General features: G+C 41.0%; 1 protein-coding gene across 2 annotated transcripts; it reads right to left on the reverse strand.

The window, feature by feature from the left end:
* Positions 1-3703: 3703 nt before the first annotated feature.
* LOC115134837 (zinc finger protein OZF-like) lies at positions 3704-17985 on the reverse strand. Of its 2 annotated transcripts, XR_010464273.1 has the most exons (3): positions 17346-17985; positions 6239-11134; positions 3704-3898 (listed from the first exon to the last, which is right to left on the reverse strand). XR_010464273.1 is itself a non-coding variant. In XM_029669023.2 (2 exons), exons 1-2 carry the CDS (start codon positions 17764-17766, stop codon positions 9921-9923), a joined length of 1635 nt encoding a protein of 544 aa, XP_029524883.2. In that variant the 5' UTR covers positions 17767-17985; the 3' UTR covers positions 3704-9920. The 2 variants fall into 2 exon arrangements, 1 of the variants encoding a protein (XP_029524883.2); XM_029669023.2 differs by having other exon boundaries at positions 3704-11134.
* Between the last annotated feature and the right edge of the window lie 534 nt (positions 17986-18519).

Consider the following 18519-nt stretch of genomic DNA (forward strand, 5'->3'; position numbering starts at 1 on the left):
GCACGCACTCCAGCAGGTATATCTTACTGGTCATCCCCAAAGCCAACACCTCCTTCCAGTTCTCTGCTGCCAATGACTGGAACGAATTGCAAAAATCGCTGAAGTTGGAGACTTATATCTCCCTCACTAACTTTAAGCATCAGCTATCTGAGCAGCTTACCGATCGTTGCAGCTGTACACAGCCCATCTGTAAATAGCCCATCCAACTACCTACCTCATCCCCATGTTTTCATTTAATTTTTTTGCTCTTTTGCACACCAGTATTTCTATTTGCACATCTATCTCTCCTGTGTTAATTTGCTAAATTGTAATTACTTCACTACTATGGCCTATTTATTGCCTTACCTCCGTACTCCATTTGCACACACTATATAGATTTTTCTATTGTGTTATTGACTGTTCGTTTGTTTAATCCACGTGTAACTCTGTGTTGTTTTTATACTCTGTGTTGTTTTTATCGCACTGCTTTGCTTTATCTTGGCCAGGTCGCATTTGTAAATGAGAACTTGTTCTCAACTTGCCTGCCTGGTTAAATAAAGTTGAAAAAAATATCATAACTTTATTTTAGTCACATGTTCAACTATCATCAGCTGATCCAGGAAATCCTTTTCTGAATGACAGTAGCAATGACAAACATCACGATATGCAACAACAACCAAAGTGCTTCTTCATTCATTACTCTGGTAAAGACAGTTATGCCGTGTTCCACGTTGGATCCAACATCCCTACTTTGGTCATAATGTGTAGAGAACTGTTCCTTGATGTATAGGCTATTGTACAAAACAGAGCTATTTTCCTTTATTTTGTTGTTAGGTGAAGTTATGGGCCAATTTGGCAAACCGTGAACAATCCCTCATTGTCAGGCTGATGGAAAAGCTAGCCAAAGAGCATTTCACTGGTTGAAGTGTTTTTTATAAGTACAAAGCGGTTGATTTGCAATGATGACACAAACATTATATGAAGCAGGACATTCAAATGAGCCTTACAATTATAATCCAAAGTACTGTGAAATGCACTCATAAACAACCTGGAAATAGAGGTTACTCCCCTGAGTTTTCCCCGATTCACATTTAGAATACATTGTAAAAAAACTAAAATCTTTGCTCACCGTTTTTGCTCCAGGCAGATATACTACATCCATAACTATCGGTTTCCTCATTAGCAGGGAGGTGTTTCTGCAATCAAATTGTGTGTTTATCGCCCTCATGCCGCAATTTTAGCAAACACAGAAAGGGGCCTATTTTGGAAACCAAAAGTCATCTGGCACACTGCTTAGAGTTTCAACAACATGAATAACTTATTTCTAGTCTACAATCTTTGATGTTACTACTAATGTGAAAACAAGACAAAATATGACTATTCTTGCTCATTTTAAGACAAATGTCAAATAATCATTACATTCATTGCAGTTGTCAATTGTTGTACAACATCATAGCTACGCTGTTGGCATCACTTTTACAGTGGATTTTTGCTGTTGTGGGCCTTTAACCATCTGTCTGACTTTGTTGTTCACACAGGAGAGAGACAGAACTACCGTGGAGCCTCAACAACATCATGATGTTGACAGGTTAGAGAAGAGTCTCTCCACACCTCAAGAAACACCGGTGTAGATCTACAAGGAAGAGATCTCACTGCTGTTCTGATTGTGGGAAATTTTTAAAATCTTCATCAAAACTTAAAATACACCTGAGAAATCACAGGGGAGAGAAACCTTACTGCTGTTCTCACTGTGGGAAGAGTTTTACTCTGTCAACCCGCCTGATATCACACCAGAGAACACACACAGGAGAGAATCCTTATAGCTGTGATCAATGTGGGAACATTTGTACTAGTTCTAGCGATCTTGTTGTACACCAGAGAACACACACCGGAGTGAAATATTATAGCTGTGATCACTGTGGGAAGAGTTTTACTACATCTAGCTATCTGACTATACACCAGCGGAGACACACAGGAGAGAACCCTTTTAACTGTGTTCAATGTGGGAAGAGATACTCTGATAAAAGTTATCTGATCAAACAGCAGAAAATACATACATGAAGGAGTTGTTTCATGATATCAATGAAATCATGTCACAATGTAGAATGTTTTAACATTGTAGAAGGAGTATTTTAATGATGTCACAATGTAGAACCCTAAACGTTTGCCCCCTGTTCTATTGATTTCAGCATGATATGGATATTAGCCTCAGGGGGATAATCCAGGCTCTGAAATGGAAGAGTACTATTTATGTGATTTAACAAAAAGTGACTAACACAAAAAGAGCTGTGTTACACTTACCACGTTGGTGACCCACTTGAATCAAAATGCAACACATCAAAATGTAGCTAGCTTTTCACCACGTTGGTGACCCACTTGAATCAAAATGCAACACTTCAAAATATAGCTAGCTGTTTTCTACAAGTTGTTCTCTAACCAGTGATATACACATTATTCCCAGATTCTGTGTGGTTTCTGAGCTGTTAGTTTTAACAGGACGTGCAACCTCATCTCCCTCCTTTCGCAGTTGATTTCAACATGATATCGATGAGCGATGACAAATAAGTGGTGTTCCTTTGTTTAGCGACCCCTAAATTTAAATGCATCACTCCAACATGTAGCTGACTGTCTTCTGCAGGTTGTCCTCTAACCAGTGAGGTGAAATATATCTCCCATTTCCATGTGTTTTTTTAGTTGTGTTCGTTTCAACATCACATGCAACCTGATTTCCCCCCTAATCGATATCAGTGATTTATTGCAACTTGTCAAAACAACAGCGTTTCTGGTGCTTGTGCAGTTCATTAAGGTGCTTGTTTAAGAAAAATTCAAGTAATATGATTATTGTGGCAGATGTTTGTGTATATAGCACATTTTATGTTTAGGCTTTCAATATACCACAAACTGTTTCTGCATATTGGTTATTGAGAATGGAATTTATATGTTTAAGGTATTGACTAAAGGATTCCGCCCTGAAACATATAACTGTGTAAAGAATTAATAGACTGTAATTCTCTAATGTGTGTGCATAGAACAAATTAAGATTATACTATTTAGCAATTCAAGTGAGACATTCAAGGAAAAGAGGAACTGTTAACAGACAGCTTGTGACAGACAACTTGTGACCACTGTGAAACTGATAACCGGAAGGAGGTCTCCCCACCCAGGGAGGGGAGAAACCGTTAGGCTTGCAGTAGATTATGTAACATGTTGCAGGATATGATAAGCAATGTATGTGTTGGAGAAGACTTGTGAACAGCATTGACAGTGTTTGCGAAGAGGGGCATTTATATGACCAAAATGTGAGGTCTAAAAGGCTATGTGCTTGTATGATTTTCAGAGCTCTCTGAATAAAGAACTTACCTTTTGCAGAAATTCTGGGACTTTGTCAAATTCTTCTATTAACCAGGGCTTTACAACCCCTGGGGAATTGGTCAAAGTATATAGTGAGTTTTGAGTTAATATCATTGGAACTAGAAATTCTTGTGACAGTTATTGATTTGGAAACTTGCAAGAAAAAAACATGTAATTGGAAAGACATTGAAAAGAAGGCTATGCCCAACGTCCAATATGCGTTCGGTTGTAGTTGAATGTGAAAGTTGAAAATATTGTTTTCGGTCTTTTTTTTCCAATGACTTTAAAACAACTTAATTTCAAGGCACTTGCAGCCTATTGTCACAGGCCGGCTCATAGCCTGTGGCAAAAATGAGGGGACACGAACAACAGGTATAGGCCAATCAAAAAGGTTCTTTATTGTAAACCAAACTATTAACTTTAAACAAAGAAAAAGGAATGAGGTGTGAAAGTATCATAATATAAGGTGTATGTGAAGTGCAGGGATGCGTGAATCTGTGTGTGTGTGTGAATGACTGAGTGGAAAACTATGCAAAACTGCAGAGGAACAAACAAAACAGGATCATACCTGGAGGAGCAGAGAGAGACGAGTGATTAGTGAAGCGGTTTAAATACCCTGAGCCCAGGTGACTCCAATCACTAACGACCCTCCTATGCCTGCAGGAGGAACCGCCCCTGCACTGCAGAGGGGCCGTGACACAAAACACATGGACACAGTATAATACATTGGTCTATAATCAATTTTATTAACAATCCAACATCACTCCAGCATTTCTTGACAACACTCATGTGCTAATTGTCTTTATTCCACTACCGAAGAAGCATGACTCAAATCACCTCATATTTCAAACATTCAGCCTTACAAAAAATACATGTTTTATTATTCCATGCCTCACCACTAAGTGAATTATTGCCACTACATATTAACAAAGGGGTGTACATTTGCTTTTGATATTTTATATTTACAATTCATGCAACATTAAGTAATAATTATTTATGCAACCAACTGACCATTTTTGTGTACAATTATATTGGAATTGTTATCCTGCTTTTATAATATCAGGGTTAATTCTCAGATATGCCAACCCAAATCTACTAGAGCATGACATTGGGGACTGGGCCCCGATCCAACAACATGCCTATCGAGTGAACCCTGAGAAGAGAGAGATAAGCTCTGCAGTGAGGTGGAAAGTTACTACGGATATTGCAGGAGTTTCCTCTTGAAATCAGACATGTCTGTGGTAAGGACAACTTGGTTGCTGATTGTCTCAATGTTTGGAAGTCAAATATATTTGTGTTATGCGTTAAGCCAGTGTGTTTCCATGGATCACAATTTATTTTGACACTTTTTTCTGTATTGGAGATGAGTTTTGTTTGGACTCGTTCTAAGGGGATAAGAGTTCTAGAAGCTAGTGAGTTGTAGGAAGACGAGAGTTCTAGAAGCTAGTGAGTTTTAGGAAGAGGAGAGTTCTAGAAGCTAGTGAATTTTAGGAAGACGAGAGTTCTAGAAGCTAGTGAGTTTTAGGTAGATGAGAGATCTAGAAGCTAATTGTTGACAGCCAGTCGACACCATGTTTATATTGTAGAAGGTGAAGCATTGTCGTTGATTATTATGTGAAATGGAAGTTGTTTTCTTTTGGTGGTAAGCAAACTTGTCCAAACTTGCTATATACACAAACATCTGCCACAATAATCATATTACTTGAATTTTTCTTAAACAAGCACCTTAATGAACTGCACAAGCACCAGAAACGCTGTTGTTTTGACAAGTTGCAATAAATCACTGATATCGATTAGGGGGTAAATCAGGTTGCATGTGATGTTGAAACGAACACAACTAAAAAAACAAATGGAAATGGGAGATATATTTCACCTCACTGGTTAGAGGACAATTTGCTTTTGCAAATTCATTCACGTCCAACTTCCACAATACTGTCCAGTACTGATGGTTCATTAACATCTATAAATAGTTTAAAATCGTCTTTGCAGCTCCCACTATATTCCAAAACCAAACTGGAAAATTAGGAATAACATTTTTCCTTTCAAATGTTCCAATAATGTGCAAGCTATCAGAGGGGGGAGTCCCCTACTCGCCCGCTAATTAGTGAACCTCCACCCATAAATGGATTGATCTCTGACCTCAGCAGCGATACCAACCCTAATTATGCCATTCGTGGAAAAGCAGACAACAACGCTTTCCAAAATCAACCATCAGGCGCAGGCCTCGTAAAGGTTCTCTCCAGTCTAGCCCTGATGTCTTGCCATCCGAGATTGGCATCGGTCCAATTCCGCAGTGCACAGCTGAAGCACGAATAGGTAATGGTAGACATAAAGGGACAGGTGGAGAGAACCGGGAAACCAATGACAAATGCAGAAAATTGAAAAATTCTGCTAGCTATGGAACTGCGCTTGAAAATGTAACAATTAAATGTAATTGCAAAAACGTATGACGATGAACAAGCACAAGCTCTTCAACAAAATCATCTTCTACAGGAACAAAATCATATGCTACAGGAACAACTCGATTTAGCCAAAACTAAATACGATGATTTTCACGCCAAACTAGATAAATCTGAAGAGTTATCTACAAACAGGAGAGCTCAACTTGATAAAATGCATGCAGTTTTGTTGAACGTTACTCAGAGTAACACGGTTCTACTCAAAACGCTGCAGACCAAAGACGATCAGTTAATGAACATAACGACAAATTTGGATGACAAATCAGCAGAACTCATTGAAGTCGATGACCAAATGAATGATGAGAGAACTCAGGTGATGAAGATGGAAATATTGATTTCTAAGCAAGCGGAGGAAATCTCATCACTGAATCTCTCGCTCTGTACTCAAGACCTCTATCTGCAAACCATGACATAAATTTGAGACCGAAAGGAGCAAGTGTGACACTCACGTGTCCAAAATCAGTACTCCAAGCGATCAAGTGGACTCTGCAATGCAGCAGAATACCACCCGTAGGAACCATCTGGAGGAAGTCCAGTCGTGCAATACGGTAGTTGAGATGAACTTCTCTTGCCCTTCGGAACTTCCGCAAGCACTGCGGCCGTCTCAGCAAGAAAAACATTGATGCCCAGAGTATACTCTGCTTCCGATCATACACCTTCCACTTTGTGGGGGACTGTCAACCCTTACAATGACACTAATGGCGTCAGTCCAGCAACTGACCCGATGACTTCCACTGGTGAAACACTTTGCGATATCACAGACTGATATCCTCGTCTGTTTGCAGGTACCGAAGAGGTTGCCACACGCGGACGCGGTGGGGACTGATATGCCTCGACAGCCACTGAGGGTGTTGAAGCACAAACACCAGGAGATTTGGTTGAACAGTTACAGCCATTCTCATAATAACGCGGCCACTGACAACTCGTATCCTGTGTGTATTTTCTTTCCTTCTCCCCTATTCACATGGGTCGCCAATCAGTCGGCAATCAGAAGATACCTGCTCCTTTTCCCTTACCCAATCACATCCCCTTTCCCTTGGTTTAAAAACCCAGTCAGTTGTTTTCTCTGGAGCTCAATCTTTCTGTCTCAATCTCTCTCTCTTTTGGTTTTTGTTCCTACATGTCACATTTGTCTGGAATTATGTGAGTATGTATTGCTGTGCTTCCTTAATGTTTGTTGGTGGGAAAAGGGGGTACCAAGACAAGTCACCCATGGGCATACATTACCTGTAGGAAAACCTTTGTCTAAATACCCTAGTTAGAACTGGGCGGACCACCCGCTGTATTATTGGTTAGTTAGTTAACTGTATTGGAGTAGGCTAGTCTAGCTTAGGGGTGTTTTTGGATATTTTATTATTTCTTTCCTTGGGTCCAGCTCAGCCCCTCCCCCCCTTTACCGTGTGTTTAAAATAACCCATGAGTGTTTGATGGTAGATTTAAATTGTCTGTGGTTTTTCACTCTTATGATTTGCTTGAGTTATGTTACGGGTCTTGTTTCCATTCCCCCTAGACTGTAGGGCCAAAGGGATTCGTAACATCTATGTTTATTTACATTAGTGCAAATTGTCCACTGATATTGGTGTAATTTCTCACCCCTTTTGGCTGTATGAAAGTTAATTTCCCCTCAGACAGACACATTTGTTCTTTGATATTATGAAGGTCAAATGTGTAGAATTTACTTTTCCCCCACCTCATTACATTGCTTGTGCATATTTGGTGGCCTGACTGCATCCAGACTGTCAAAGGCCCATCCCCGTAGGTCTAAACCTAATGCAGCTTGGAGTGATCAGATGACAGAAGTCACATTTAAGTGCCAGGTGTAACTGTGGCCATAGATGCTTCATATACATTACTTTAAGTGTTTTATATAGTATGACTAAATGTGTTGCAGGGGCAGTCAAGAAATGGAACGGCAAGGCCACAGAACATGACATAAGCAGAGCTGTAGGAGACCACCTCAAGCCCCTGGTAGAGCTGGGGGTGGTGTTTACTACTCCACCACGCCTTCAGCAGGCTGGAAAAGTGTGATTTAATGGGTGGTTGAAAAGTGATACTAAACTTACATCCCGTGCATTATTTTGACATAGTGGAAGATATACTGACTTTATACAGTTTTTCATACTAAGATGGACCAAGATATGTGTTGCTTTTGCACATATTTGTTAATTGGTTTTGCAAGAATCTGTTGATTGTCGGTCATTGGGTTAATATGGTTTGCAATGTTTAAATCAAGCTTTATTTCTATAGTACATTTCAGACATGGATGCAACACAATGGCTTCACAGGGAAAAAAACAAACAAGAATAAACAAATATTTAGTACACAACATAAGAGGATAAAAAACAGAAGATTGAAAGACTAATGAGCATCCTAAGGAAATGCCATTGATTAAAATATGATTCTATGGGTGATGCACTGGGCCAGACACTCTTAATTATAACCAGGAGCACTTGGCCAGCCACTCTTAATTATAACCAGGAGCACTTGGCCAGCCACTCTTAAATAGCATCTGGAGCACCTGGGCCAGCCACTCTTAAATAGCATCTGGAGCACTGGGCCAGACAATCTTAAATAGACCCTGGAGCACTGGGCCAGCCACTCTTAAATAGCATCCGGAGCACCTGGGCCAGCCACTCTTAAATAGAACCTGGGCCAGCTCAGGTGAAACACCTTCCAATTAACGAGATGGACAAGCCAGCACAGGTGTAACACATACTAAGGAGGAGACAATCAGTGCACCCTACATGCTAATGAGCTATACGTGCTGAAGTCCATCCTCAAAACATAAATGGAAAAACCAAAGCCCGTAACACCTTCTCCCTTAAGACAACAAATAAACTCAGCAAAAAAAGAAACGTCCTCTCACTGTCAACTGCGTTTACTTTCAGCAAACTTAACATGTGTATGAACATAACAAGATTCAACAACTGAGAGACAAACTGAACAAGTCCCAGAGACATGTGATTAACAGAAATTGAATAATGTGTCCCTGAACAAAGGAGGGTCAAAATCAAAAGGCACCAGCTGCATTAAGTACTGCAGTGCATCTCCTCCTCATGGACTTCACCAGATTTGCTAGTTCTTGCTGTGTGATGTTACCCCACTCATTCACCAAGGCACCAGCAAGTTCCCGGACATTTCTGGGGGGGAATGGCCCTAGCCCTCACCCTCCAATCCAACAGGTCCCAGATGTGCTCAATAGGATTGAGATTCGGGCTCTTCGCTGGCCTTGGCAGAACACATTCCTGTTTTGCAGAAAATCACACAGAACGAGCAGTGTGGTTGGTGACATTCTCATGCTGGAGGGTCATGGCAGGATGAGCCTGCAGGAAGGGTACCACACAGGATGTCTTCCCTGCAATGACAACAAGCTCAGGCCAATGATACTGTGACACATCACCCCAGACCATGACGGACCCTCCACCTCCAAATCAATCCCGCTCCAGAGTACAGGCCTCGGTGAAATGCTCATTCCTTCGACGATAAACGCAAATCCGACCATCACCCCTAGTGAGACAAAACTGCGACTCGTCAGTGAAGAGCACTTTTTGCCGGTCCTGTCTGGTGGGTTTGTGCCCATAGGTGACGTTGTTGCCGGTGATGTCTGGTGAGGACCTGCCTTACAACAGGCCTACAAGCCCTCAGTCCAGCCTCTCTCAGCCTATTGTGGACAGTCTGAACTGCCACTGCGAGGGTGATCAGCAGTCCGTCTTGTCTCCCTGTTGCTCCCTGTCTCACAGTACGGACATTGCAATTTATTGCCTTGGTCCCATCTGCAGTCCTCATGCCTCTTTGCAGCATGCCTAAGGCACGTTCACGCATATGGTGAGGGACCCTGTGCATCTTTCTTTTGGTGTTTTTCAGAGTCAGTAGAAAGGCCGCTTTAGTGTCCTAAGTTTTCATAAATGTGACCTTAATTGCCTACCGTCTGTAAGCTGTTAGTGTCTTAAGGACCGTTCCACAGGTGCAAGTTCATGAATTGTTTATGGTTCATTGAACAAGCATGGGAAACCGTGTTAAAACCCTTTACAACAAAAATCTCAAATCAATTGAACAAACATTACAATTATTCTACAACAATGTTAAAAACAGTGACAGTGACATTACACATGATATCATTAAACAACTCCTTCATCTATGCATTTTCTGATGTTTAATCAGATATCTTTTATCTGAGAATCTCTTGTCACATTGATTACAGCTATGAGGTTTCTCTCCTGTGTGTGTTCTCTGGTGTGATACCAGGCTGTTGAGCCAATTAAAACTCTTCCCACATTGACTACAGCTATATGGTTTCTCTCCTGTGTGTGTTCTCAGATGCACAATCAGGCTGTTTAACTGAGTAAAACTCTTCCCACATTGATCACAGGTATAAGGTTTCTCTCCTGTGTGTGTTCTCTGGTGTGTAATCAGACAGCCAGATGTAACAAAACTCTTCCCACATTGAGTACAGCTATATGGTTTCTCTCCTGTGTGTGATCTCTGGTGTACCATCAGGCTGCTTGACTGATTAAAACTCTTCCCACATTGATCACAGCCATAAGGTTTCTCTCCTGTGTGTGTTCTCTGGTGTACTATCAGGCTGCTTGACTGATTAAAACTCTTCCCACATTGATCACAGCCATAAGGTTTCTCTCCTGTGTGTAGTCTCTGGTGTATCTTCAGATCTCCAGATTGAACAAAACTCTTCCCACATTGATTACAGCTATATGGTTTCTCTCCTGTGTGTGTTCTCTGGTGTTTTGTCAGATTGCTAGATGTAAAAAAACACTTCCCACATTGATTACAGCTATAAGGTCGCTCTCCTGTGTGCATTCTCTGGTGCACCTTCAAGGTGTGTGATGTTGAAAAGCTTTTCCCACAAAATGAACAATGGTGAAGCTTCTCTCCTGTGTGTGTTCTCTGGTGCACTATCAAGGAGCTTGACACCGTAAAACTCTTCCCACATTGATCACAGCCATAAGGTTTCTCTCCTGTGTGTGTTCTCTGGTGTGATTTCAGGGTTTTTAGCTGAGAAAAACTGTTCCCACATTGATCACAGCCATAAGATTTCTCTCCTGTGTGAATTCTATGATGTATTTTAAGGTCTACTGTAGAGTTAAATATTTTCCCACAGTCAGAGCACCAGTGAGATTTCCCTCCAGTGTGAATTCTCAGGTGTACTTTTAGTGAATTTGATCTTGAGAAATGTTTCCCACAGTCGGAGCAGCAGTAAGGTTTCTCTCCTGTGGATCTCTGCTGTTGTTTACTGAGGTGTTCTGATCTAGAGAGACTCTTCTTTGCCTCATCAGCTTCATGAGGTTGTTGAGGCTCCCCAGAGGATCCAAGATAGTCCCGTCTCTCTCCTGTATGATCGACAAAGTCAGACAGACGGTTTTAAAGTCCCACAACAGCAGAAATCCACTGTTCATTTATTATTTGTTCACCTTTATTTAACCAGGTAGGCAAGTTGAGAACAAGTTCTCATTTACAACTGCGACCTGGCCAAGATAAAGCAAAGAAGTTTGACACATACAACAACACAGAGTTACACATGGAATAAACAAAACATACAGTCAACAATTAAGTTTAAGAAAATCTATATAGAGTGTGTGCAAATGAGGTAAGATAAGGAAGTTAAGGCAATAAATAGGCCATGGTGGTGAAGTAATTACAATATAGCAATTAAACACAGGCATGGTAGATGTGCAGAAAATGAATGTGCAAGTAGAGATACTGGGGTGCAAAGGAGCAAGAAATAAATAAATACTGTATGGGGATGAGGTAGTTGGATGGGCTATTGGCAGATGGGCTATGTACAGGTGCAGTAATCTGTGAGCTGCTATTTTGTAAATGACATCATCGAGGGTCGGTAGGATGGTCAGTTTTACGAGGGTATGTTTGGCAGCATGAATGAAGGATGCTTTTTTGTAAAATAGGAAGCCGATTCTAGATTTAATTTTGGATTGGAGATGCTTAATGTGAGTCTGGAAGAAGAGTTGACAGTCTAACCAGACACCTAGGTATTTGTAGTTGTCCACATATTCTAAGTCAGAACCGTCCAGAGTAGTGATGCTGGACGGCGGGGAGGTGCGGGCAGCGACTGGTTGAAGAGCATGCATTTAGTTTAAAAGCAGTTGGAGGCCAAGGAAGGAGTTGTATGGCATTGAAGCTCGTCTGGAGGTTAGTTAACTTCACTAGGGTAGGGGGCAGCATTTGGAATTTTGGATGAAAAGCATGCCCAAATTAAACTGCTTGCTACTCAGGCCAAGAAGCTAGGATATGCATATAATAGAAAACACTCTAAAGTTTCCAAAACTGTTAAAATAATGTCTGTGAGTATAACAGAACTGATATGGCAGGCGAGAACCTGAGGAAAATCCTTCCAGGAAGTACTATTATTTTGAAAGGCTGTTTTTCCATTGAACGCCTATCCACCATACAAAGACTTAGGACCCAGTTCACGATCTCTATGGCTTCTTCTACATGTGGCCAGTCGTTAGGCATTGTTTCAGGCTTTTACTCTGAAAATGAGGGAGATACAGCACTTTCAATGAATGGACAGTGGAAATTTCCAGCCATGAGCCCAGCGTGTGATCGGGAGCGCGCCTTTCTTGTTTCTCCTTTTCTATTGAAAAACCTTTTGTCCGGTAGAAATATTATTGATTATTTATGGCAAAAACAACCTGAGGATTGATTTATTGATTGAAACATCGTTTGACATGTTTCTATGAACTTTTATTGTACTTTAAGTACACTTAGCATCAGGTAGCTCAGTCACGAAAATCAGAAAAGCAATCAAATTAATCGTTTACCTTTGATGATCTTCGGATGTTTTCACTCACGAGACTCCCAGTTACACAACAAATGTTCAGTTTGTTCCATAAAGATTATTTTTTTATCCAAAATACCTCAGTTTGTTTGTCGCGTTATGTTCAGAAATCTACAGGAAAGCGGTCACGACAACGCAAACAAATTCCAAATAGTTTCCATAATGTCAAATGTTTTTTATAATCAATCAGGTTGTTTTTAAAATATATAATCGATAATATATCAACCGCAAATGTCTTTCACAGTAGGAGAGGGAAAAACAATAGCTGTCCAAACTCTTGCGCGAGCAAAACTCATGTGACAACTTGACGCGATGTTATCGTTCTGGCTCATTTTTCAAAATAAAGGCCTGAAACTATGTCTGAAGACTGTTGACACCTTGAGGAAGCGATAGGAAAAGGAATCTGGTTAATATCCCTTTAAAAGGAGCAATGGGAGACTATGGAACATGGAGTTTTCAAAATAGAAGCAACTTCCCGTTTTTGATTTTCCTCAGGGTTTCGCCTGCAATATCAGTTATGTTATACTCACAGACAATATTTTGACAGTTTTGGAAACTTTAGAGTGTTTCCTATCCAATACTAATAATAATATGCATATATTACAATGGGCACATTTTCATCCAAGCTACATAATACTGCCCCTGCAGCCATTTGAAGTAAAAAAATTTAAAAAAAATTTTTGTCTGGATGTTGAGAGGTTTTTGGACATAAAGGGGGACATTATCGAAAGAAAAAAACATTTATTGTCTAACATGGAGACCTTGGAGTGTCACCAGATGAAGATCATCAAAGGTAAGTGATTCATTTTAACGCTATTTCTGACATTTTTGACACCTCTCCTTGGTTGGAAAATGGCTGTATGGTTTTCTGTGACTAGGCGCTAACCTAACATATTCGCGTGGTGAGCTTTCGCCGTAACGCCTTTTTGAAATCGGACACTGTGGTTGGATTTACAAGAAGTATATCTTTAAAATTGTGTATAATAGTTATGTTTGAGGAATTTTAATTATGGGATTTCTGTTGTTTTGAATTTGGCGCCCTGCAAGTTCACTGGCTGTTGGCGAGGTGGGACGCTACCGTCACACGGGTACCAGACAGGTTGACACAGTGTCCAAAGAAGGGCCAGAAGTATACAGAACGGTGTCGTCTGCGTAGAGGTGGATCAAAGAATCACCAGCAGCAAGAGCGACATCATTGATGTATAGAGAGAAGAGTCGGCCTGAAAATTGAGCCCTGTGGCACCCCCATAGAGACTGCCAGAGGTCCGGACAACAGGCCCTCCGATTTGACACATTGAACTCTGTCAGAGAAGTAGTTGGTGAAACAGGCGAGGCAGTCATTTGAGAAACCAAGGCTGTTTAGTCTGCCAATAAGAATGTGGTGACTGACAGAGTTGAAAGCCTTGGTCGGGTCGATGAATACGGCTGCACAGTAATGTCTCTTATCGATGGCGGTTATGATATCGTTTAGGACCTTGAGCGTGGGTGAGGTGCACTCAGGACCAGCTGAAACCAGATTGCATAGCGGAGAAGGTACAGTGGGATTCGAAATGGTCGGTAATCTGCTTGTTAACTTGGCTTTCAAAGACCTTAGAAAGGCAGGGTAGGATAGATATACAGTGCCTTGCGAAAGTATTCGGCCCCCTTGAACTTTACGACCTTTTGCCACATTTCAGGCTTCAAACATAAAGATATAAAACTGTATTTTTTTGTGAAGAATCAACAACAAGTGGGACACAATCATGAAGTGGAACGACATTTATTGGATATTTCAAACTTTTTTAACAAATCAAAAACTGAAAAATTGGGCGTGCAAAATTATTCAGCCCCTTTACTTTCAGTGCAGCAAACTCTCTCCAGAAGTTCAGTGAGGATCTCTGAATGATCCAATGCTGACCTAAATGACTAATGATGATAAATACAATCCACCTGTGTGTAATCAAGTCTCCGTATAAATGCACCTGCACTGTGATAGTCTCAGAGGTCCGTTACAAGCGCAGAGAGCATCATGAAGAACAAGGAACACACCAGGCAGGTCCGAGATACTGTTGTGAAGAAGTTTAAAGCCGGATTTGGATACAAAAAGATTTCCCAAGCTTTAAACATCCCAAGGAGCACTGTGCAAGCGACAATATTGAAATGGAAGGAGTATCAGACCACTGCAAATCTACCAAGACCTGGCCGTCCCTCTAAACTTTCAGCTCATACAAGGAGAAGACTGATCAGAGATGCACTATTGTAAAGTGGCTGTTCCACTGGATGTCATAAGGTGAATGCACCAATTTGTAAGTCGCTCTGGATAAGAGCGTCTGCTAAATGACTTAAATGTAAATGTAAGAGGCCCATGATCACTCTGGATGAACTGCAGAGATCTACAGCTGAGGTGGGAGACTCTGTCCATAGGACAACAATCAGTCATATATTGCACAAATCTGGCCTTTATGGAAGAGTGGCAAGAAGAAAGCCATTTCTTAAAGATATCCATAAAAAGTGTCATTTAAAGTTTGCCACAAGCCACCTGGGAGACACACCAAACATGTGGAAGAAGGTGCTCTGGTCAGATGAAACCAAAATTGAACTTTTTGGCAACAATGCAAAACGTTATGTTTGGCGTAAAAGCAACACAGCTCATCACCCTGAACACACCATGCCCACTGTCAAACATGGTGGTGGCAGCATCATGGTTTGGGCCTGATTTTCTTCAGCAGGGACAGGGAAGATGGTTAAATGTGATGGGAAGATGGATGGAGCCAAATACAGGACCATTCTGGAAGAAAACATGATGGAGTCTGCAAAAGACCTCAGACTGGGACGGAGATTTGTCTTCCAACAAGACAATGATCCAAAACATAAAGCAAAATCTACAATGGAATGGTTCAAAAATAAACATATCCAGGTGTTAGAATGGCCAAGTCAAAGTCCAGACCTGAATCCAATCGAGAATCTGTGGAAAGAACTGAAAACTGCTGTTCACAAATGCTCTCCATCCAACCTCACTGAGCTCGAGCTGTTTTGCAAGGAGGAATGGGAAAAAATTTCAGTCTCTCGATGTGCAAAACTGATAGGGACATACCCCAAGCGACTTACAGCTGTAATCGCAGCAAAAGGTGGCGCTACAAAGTATTAACTTAAGGGGGCTGAATAATTTTGCACGCCCAATTTTTCAGTTTTTGATTTGTTAAAAAAGTTTGAAAAAATCCAATAAATGTCGTTCCACTTCATGATTGTGTCCCACTTGTTGATTCTTCACAAAAAAATACAGTTTTATATCTTTATGTTTGAAGCCTGAAATGTGGCAAAAGGTCACAATATTCAAGGGGCCGAATACTTTCGCAAGGCACTGTAGGTCTGTAGCAGTGTGGGTCTAGTGTCTCCCCCTTTGAAGAGGGGGATGATCACAGCAGCTTTACAATCTTTGGGAATCTCAGGTGATACGAAAGAGAGGTTGAACAGGCTAGTAACAGGGGTTGCAACAATTTTGGCAGATAATTTTAGAAAGAGAGGGTCCATATTGTCGAGCCCACTGATTTATAGGGGTCCAGATTTTGCAGCTCTTTCATAACATCTGCTATCTGGATTTGGGTGAAGGAGAAATGGTGGGGGCTTTGGCGAGTTGCTGTGGAGGGTGCCGGGCAGTTGACCGGGGTAGGGGTAGCCAGATGGAAAGCATGGCCAGCCATAGAAAAATGCTTACTGAAATTCTCAATTATAGTGAGATTTATCAGTGGTGACAATGTTACCTAACCTCAGTCAAAAAAATTGTTTGACTGCAAGATCCAGTATTTAAGTTGAAGTTCATAATATGACAAGCTTAACTTTATGACTACAACTACTGTTCCCTGAAGGAGAGACACTAAATGAAACGGCCCATGGCAGACCACCCAGACCTGACCCCACAAGATGCGCCAGTTTTATCAAATTATTCATTGTCTTTCATTTGAAACATTCCTGTCAATGTTGAGTAAGGATGCACAACTGATTACGCATATAGAAGTAGGACTAGTCTACCTGGCCTGCGCGCAAATGTAGGTCTATAAATGTGCCCATTTGGGGATGTTTGATAGTATTTCTGATTGTCTTAACGCACCACCACTAATGAGTTGTGGAGCTTCTCAAAGTAATTTTTTCTTCACCTCAAACAGCAAGTAAACAAAGTCTTAATGAAATCAATTGCGAATGACAATGTCCAGCTCTCGGTCTTTCGACATCCACTCGGCACGAGTGGTTACATTTCTTCAGCCCCCATCCCTCAGCTGTTTACCAAACCAAGTCTCTGGGCAGCCATTTTGTTCTGTTTAAAACCCAGGTTGTCCCTTTAAAAAAGCCACACATAAATCAATCAACCAACTTGCAGTTCAAACAATAACAAAGCTGTAATTCCACCACTGTTTCGGTAATAAGATGATGGGGCTGGAGAAATGTAACTACTCTCAAATTCATAGACAGACCAATGGATGCAAGGACTGGCCATCCATGACATCAACATTATAGTTTTAACCATGTTGAGGCTATACAGTGTTGATTTACATTGTTTCTAGACATGGAATAAAAAAAATATTATTTGGGGTTCTGATGGGGTAAAACAGTTTAACTTAAGGTCATGAGGCATGTGTTATATTCTTCAAGAATCAATGGCTATATATAAATAATTTAAAAGACCAAATATGGATGTAACAATTGCAGCTTTCGCCATTAACACCAAACATCAGTTGTATTTATCAGTCTGTATTTAAGACAGTACTTACTAGTATTAACCAGGGACCGGTTTCCCGAAGGCATCATAAGGCTAACTTCATAGTTGGATGCCTTAAGATGCGTCTGGGAAACCGGCCCGAGATAACCAGTTTCCTCCTCTTCTTCCTCCTCCTTTTTGGATGTGACAGTCATCTCCCCCTCCTCCTCTTTCACTCCAAAAACTGCATCCTCCTCTTTCTCTGCCTTCTCTTCTTTTACTGTAACATCCGCCTCCTCTTTCACTCTGAACGCGTCTTCCTCTTCTTTAACTGTAACGTCTTTCTCTTCTTCTTTCACGGTAAAAGCTTCAACCTCTACTTGTTTTCGTACTGTAACAGCCTCCTCTTCCTCCTCCTCTTTGACGAGAGCTTCTTTCTCCGTGCAGCAGACCTCCTCTTCTTTATCAGGAGGAGAGTAGCTTAGTGAGCTCATGGTCGAGAATGCTAGCTAGCTAGGCTAATGCTAACTTACCCAGCCCGCTAGCTGAATAATAACAACAACACCGCAAATATTAAATTAAAGCGGACAACTAACTAGACGACAGAAGTGGGTTTAAAACACAGTGACTAATATACACGAAAGCGTCTAAAGAGCTGTATTGGTTCAGCTATTTTGTCTAGCAAGCTACCGATGTGTCTGACTACGTGTTGCTGCTGTTGAAAGAAGCGTTCCGTCCACTAGATTATACGTCACACTAGCGGCATCGCCTTAAAGTCACAGACCGCCCTCTGTTGACTGGAGTGGGTAACGCAGTTGACTAAAATGTTTATTTAATTTTCAGACAAGTTAAAGGGTAGGAATCATTAGTTTTTACTCACCAGTGTAACAACACAGTGTGGTTAAAGACGTAGTAAGCTATTTGTAGGCACGATCTGGTTACCTGTAAGTACAAACAGTTATGTTTTTGTGTTATTACATATTTATTAACTTATTTCGGGAAATCTTCCAAACTACCCACAATGCAGTATTTCTCCACTCTTGATTTCATATGGATGATCAACTTTGTGCTACTGAGTTTGTATGCCAGTGTAACCGTGTAATGAAGTTACTTTAAAAAATATATATATTTAACCCTTATTTAACTAGACAAGTCAGTTAAGAACAAATTCGTATTTACATTGACGGCCTACCCCGGCCAAACCCTAACCCAGACGATGCAGGGCCAATTGTGCCCTGCCCTATGGG

Source organism: Oncorhynchus nerka, linkage group LG2 (genome assembly GCF_034236695.1).
Source record: "Oncorhynchus nerka isolate Pitt River linkage group LG2, Oner_Uvic_2.0, whole genome shotgun sequence".
NCBI classification, from domain to species: Eukaryota; Metazoa; Chordata; class Actinopteri; order Salmoniformes; family Salmonidae; genus Oncorhynchus; species Oncorhynchus nerka.

Bases quoted from the DNA above. Each gene is read 5' to 3' on its own strand.
- LOC115134837 (XM_029669023.2), bottom strand. From the start codon at position 17,766: ATGAGCTCACTAAGCTACTCTCCTCCTGATAAAGAAGAGGAGGTCTGC. The intron at 11,135-17,345 runs GTAAGTACTGTC...TCGATCATACAG, and splicing joins CCGGTCCCTGGTTAATACTA to GAGAGAGACGGGACTATCTT.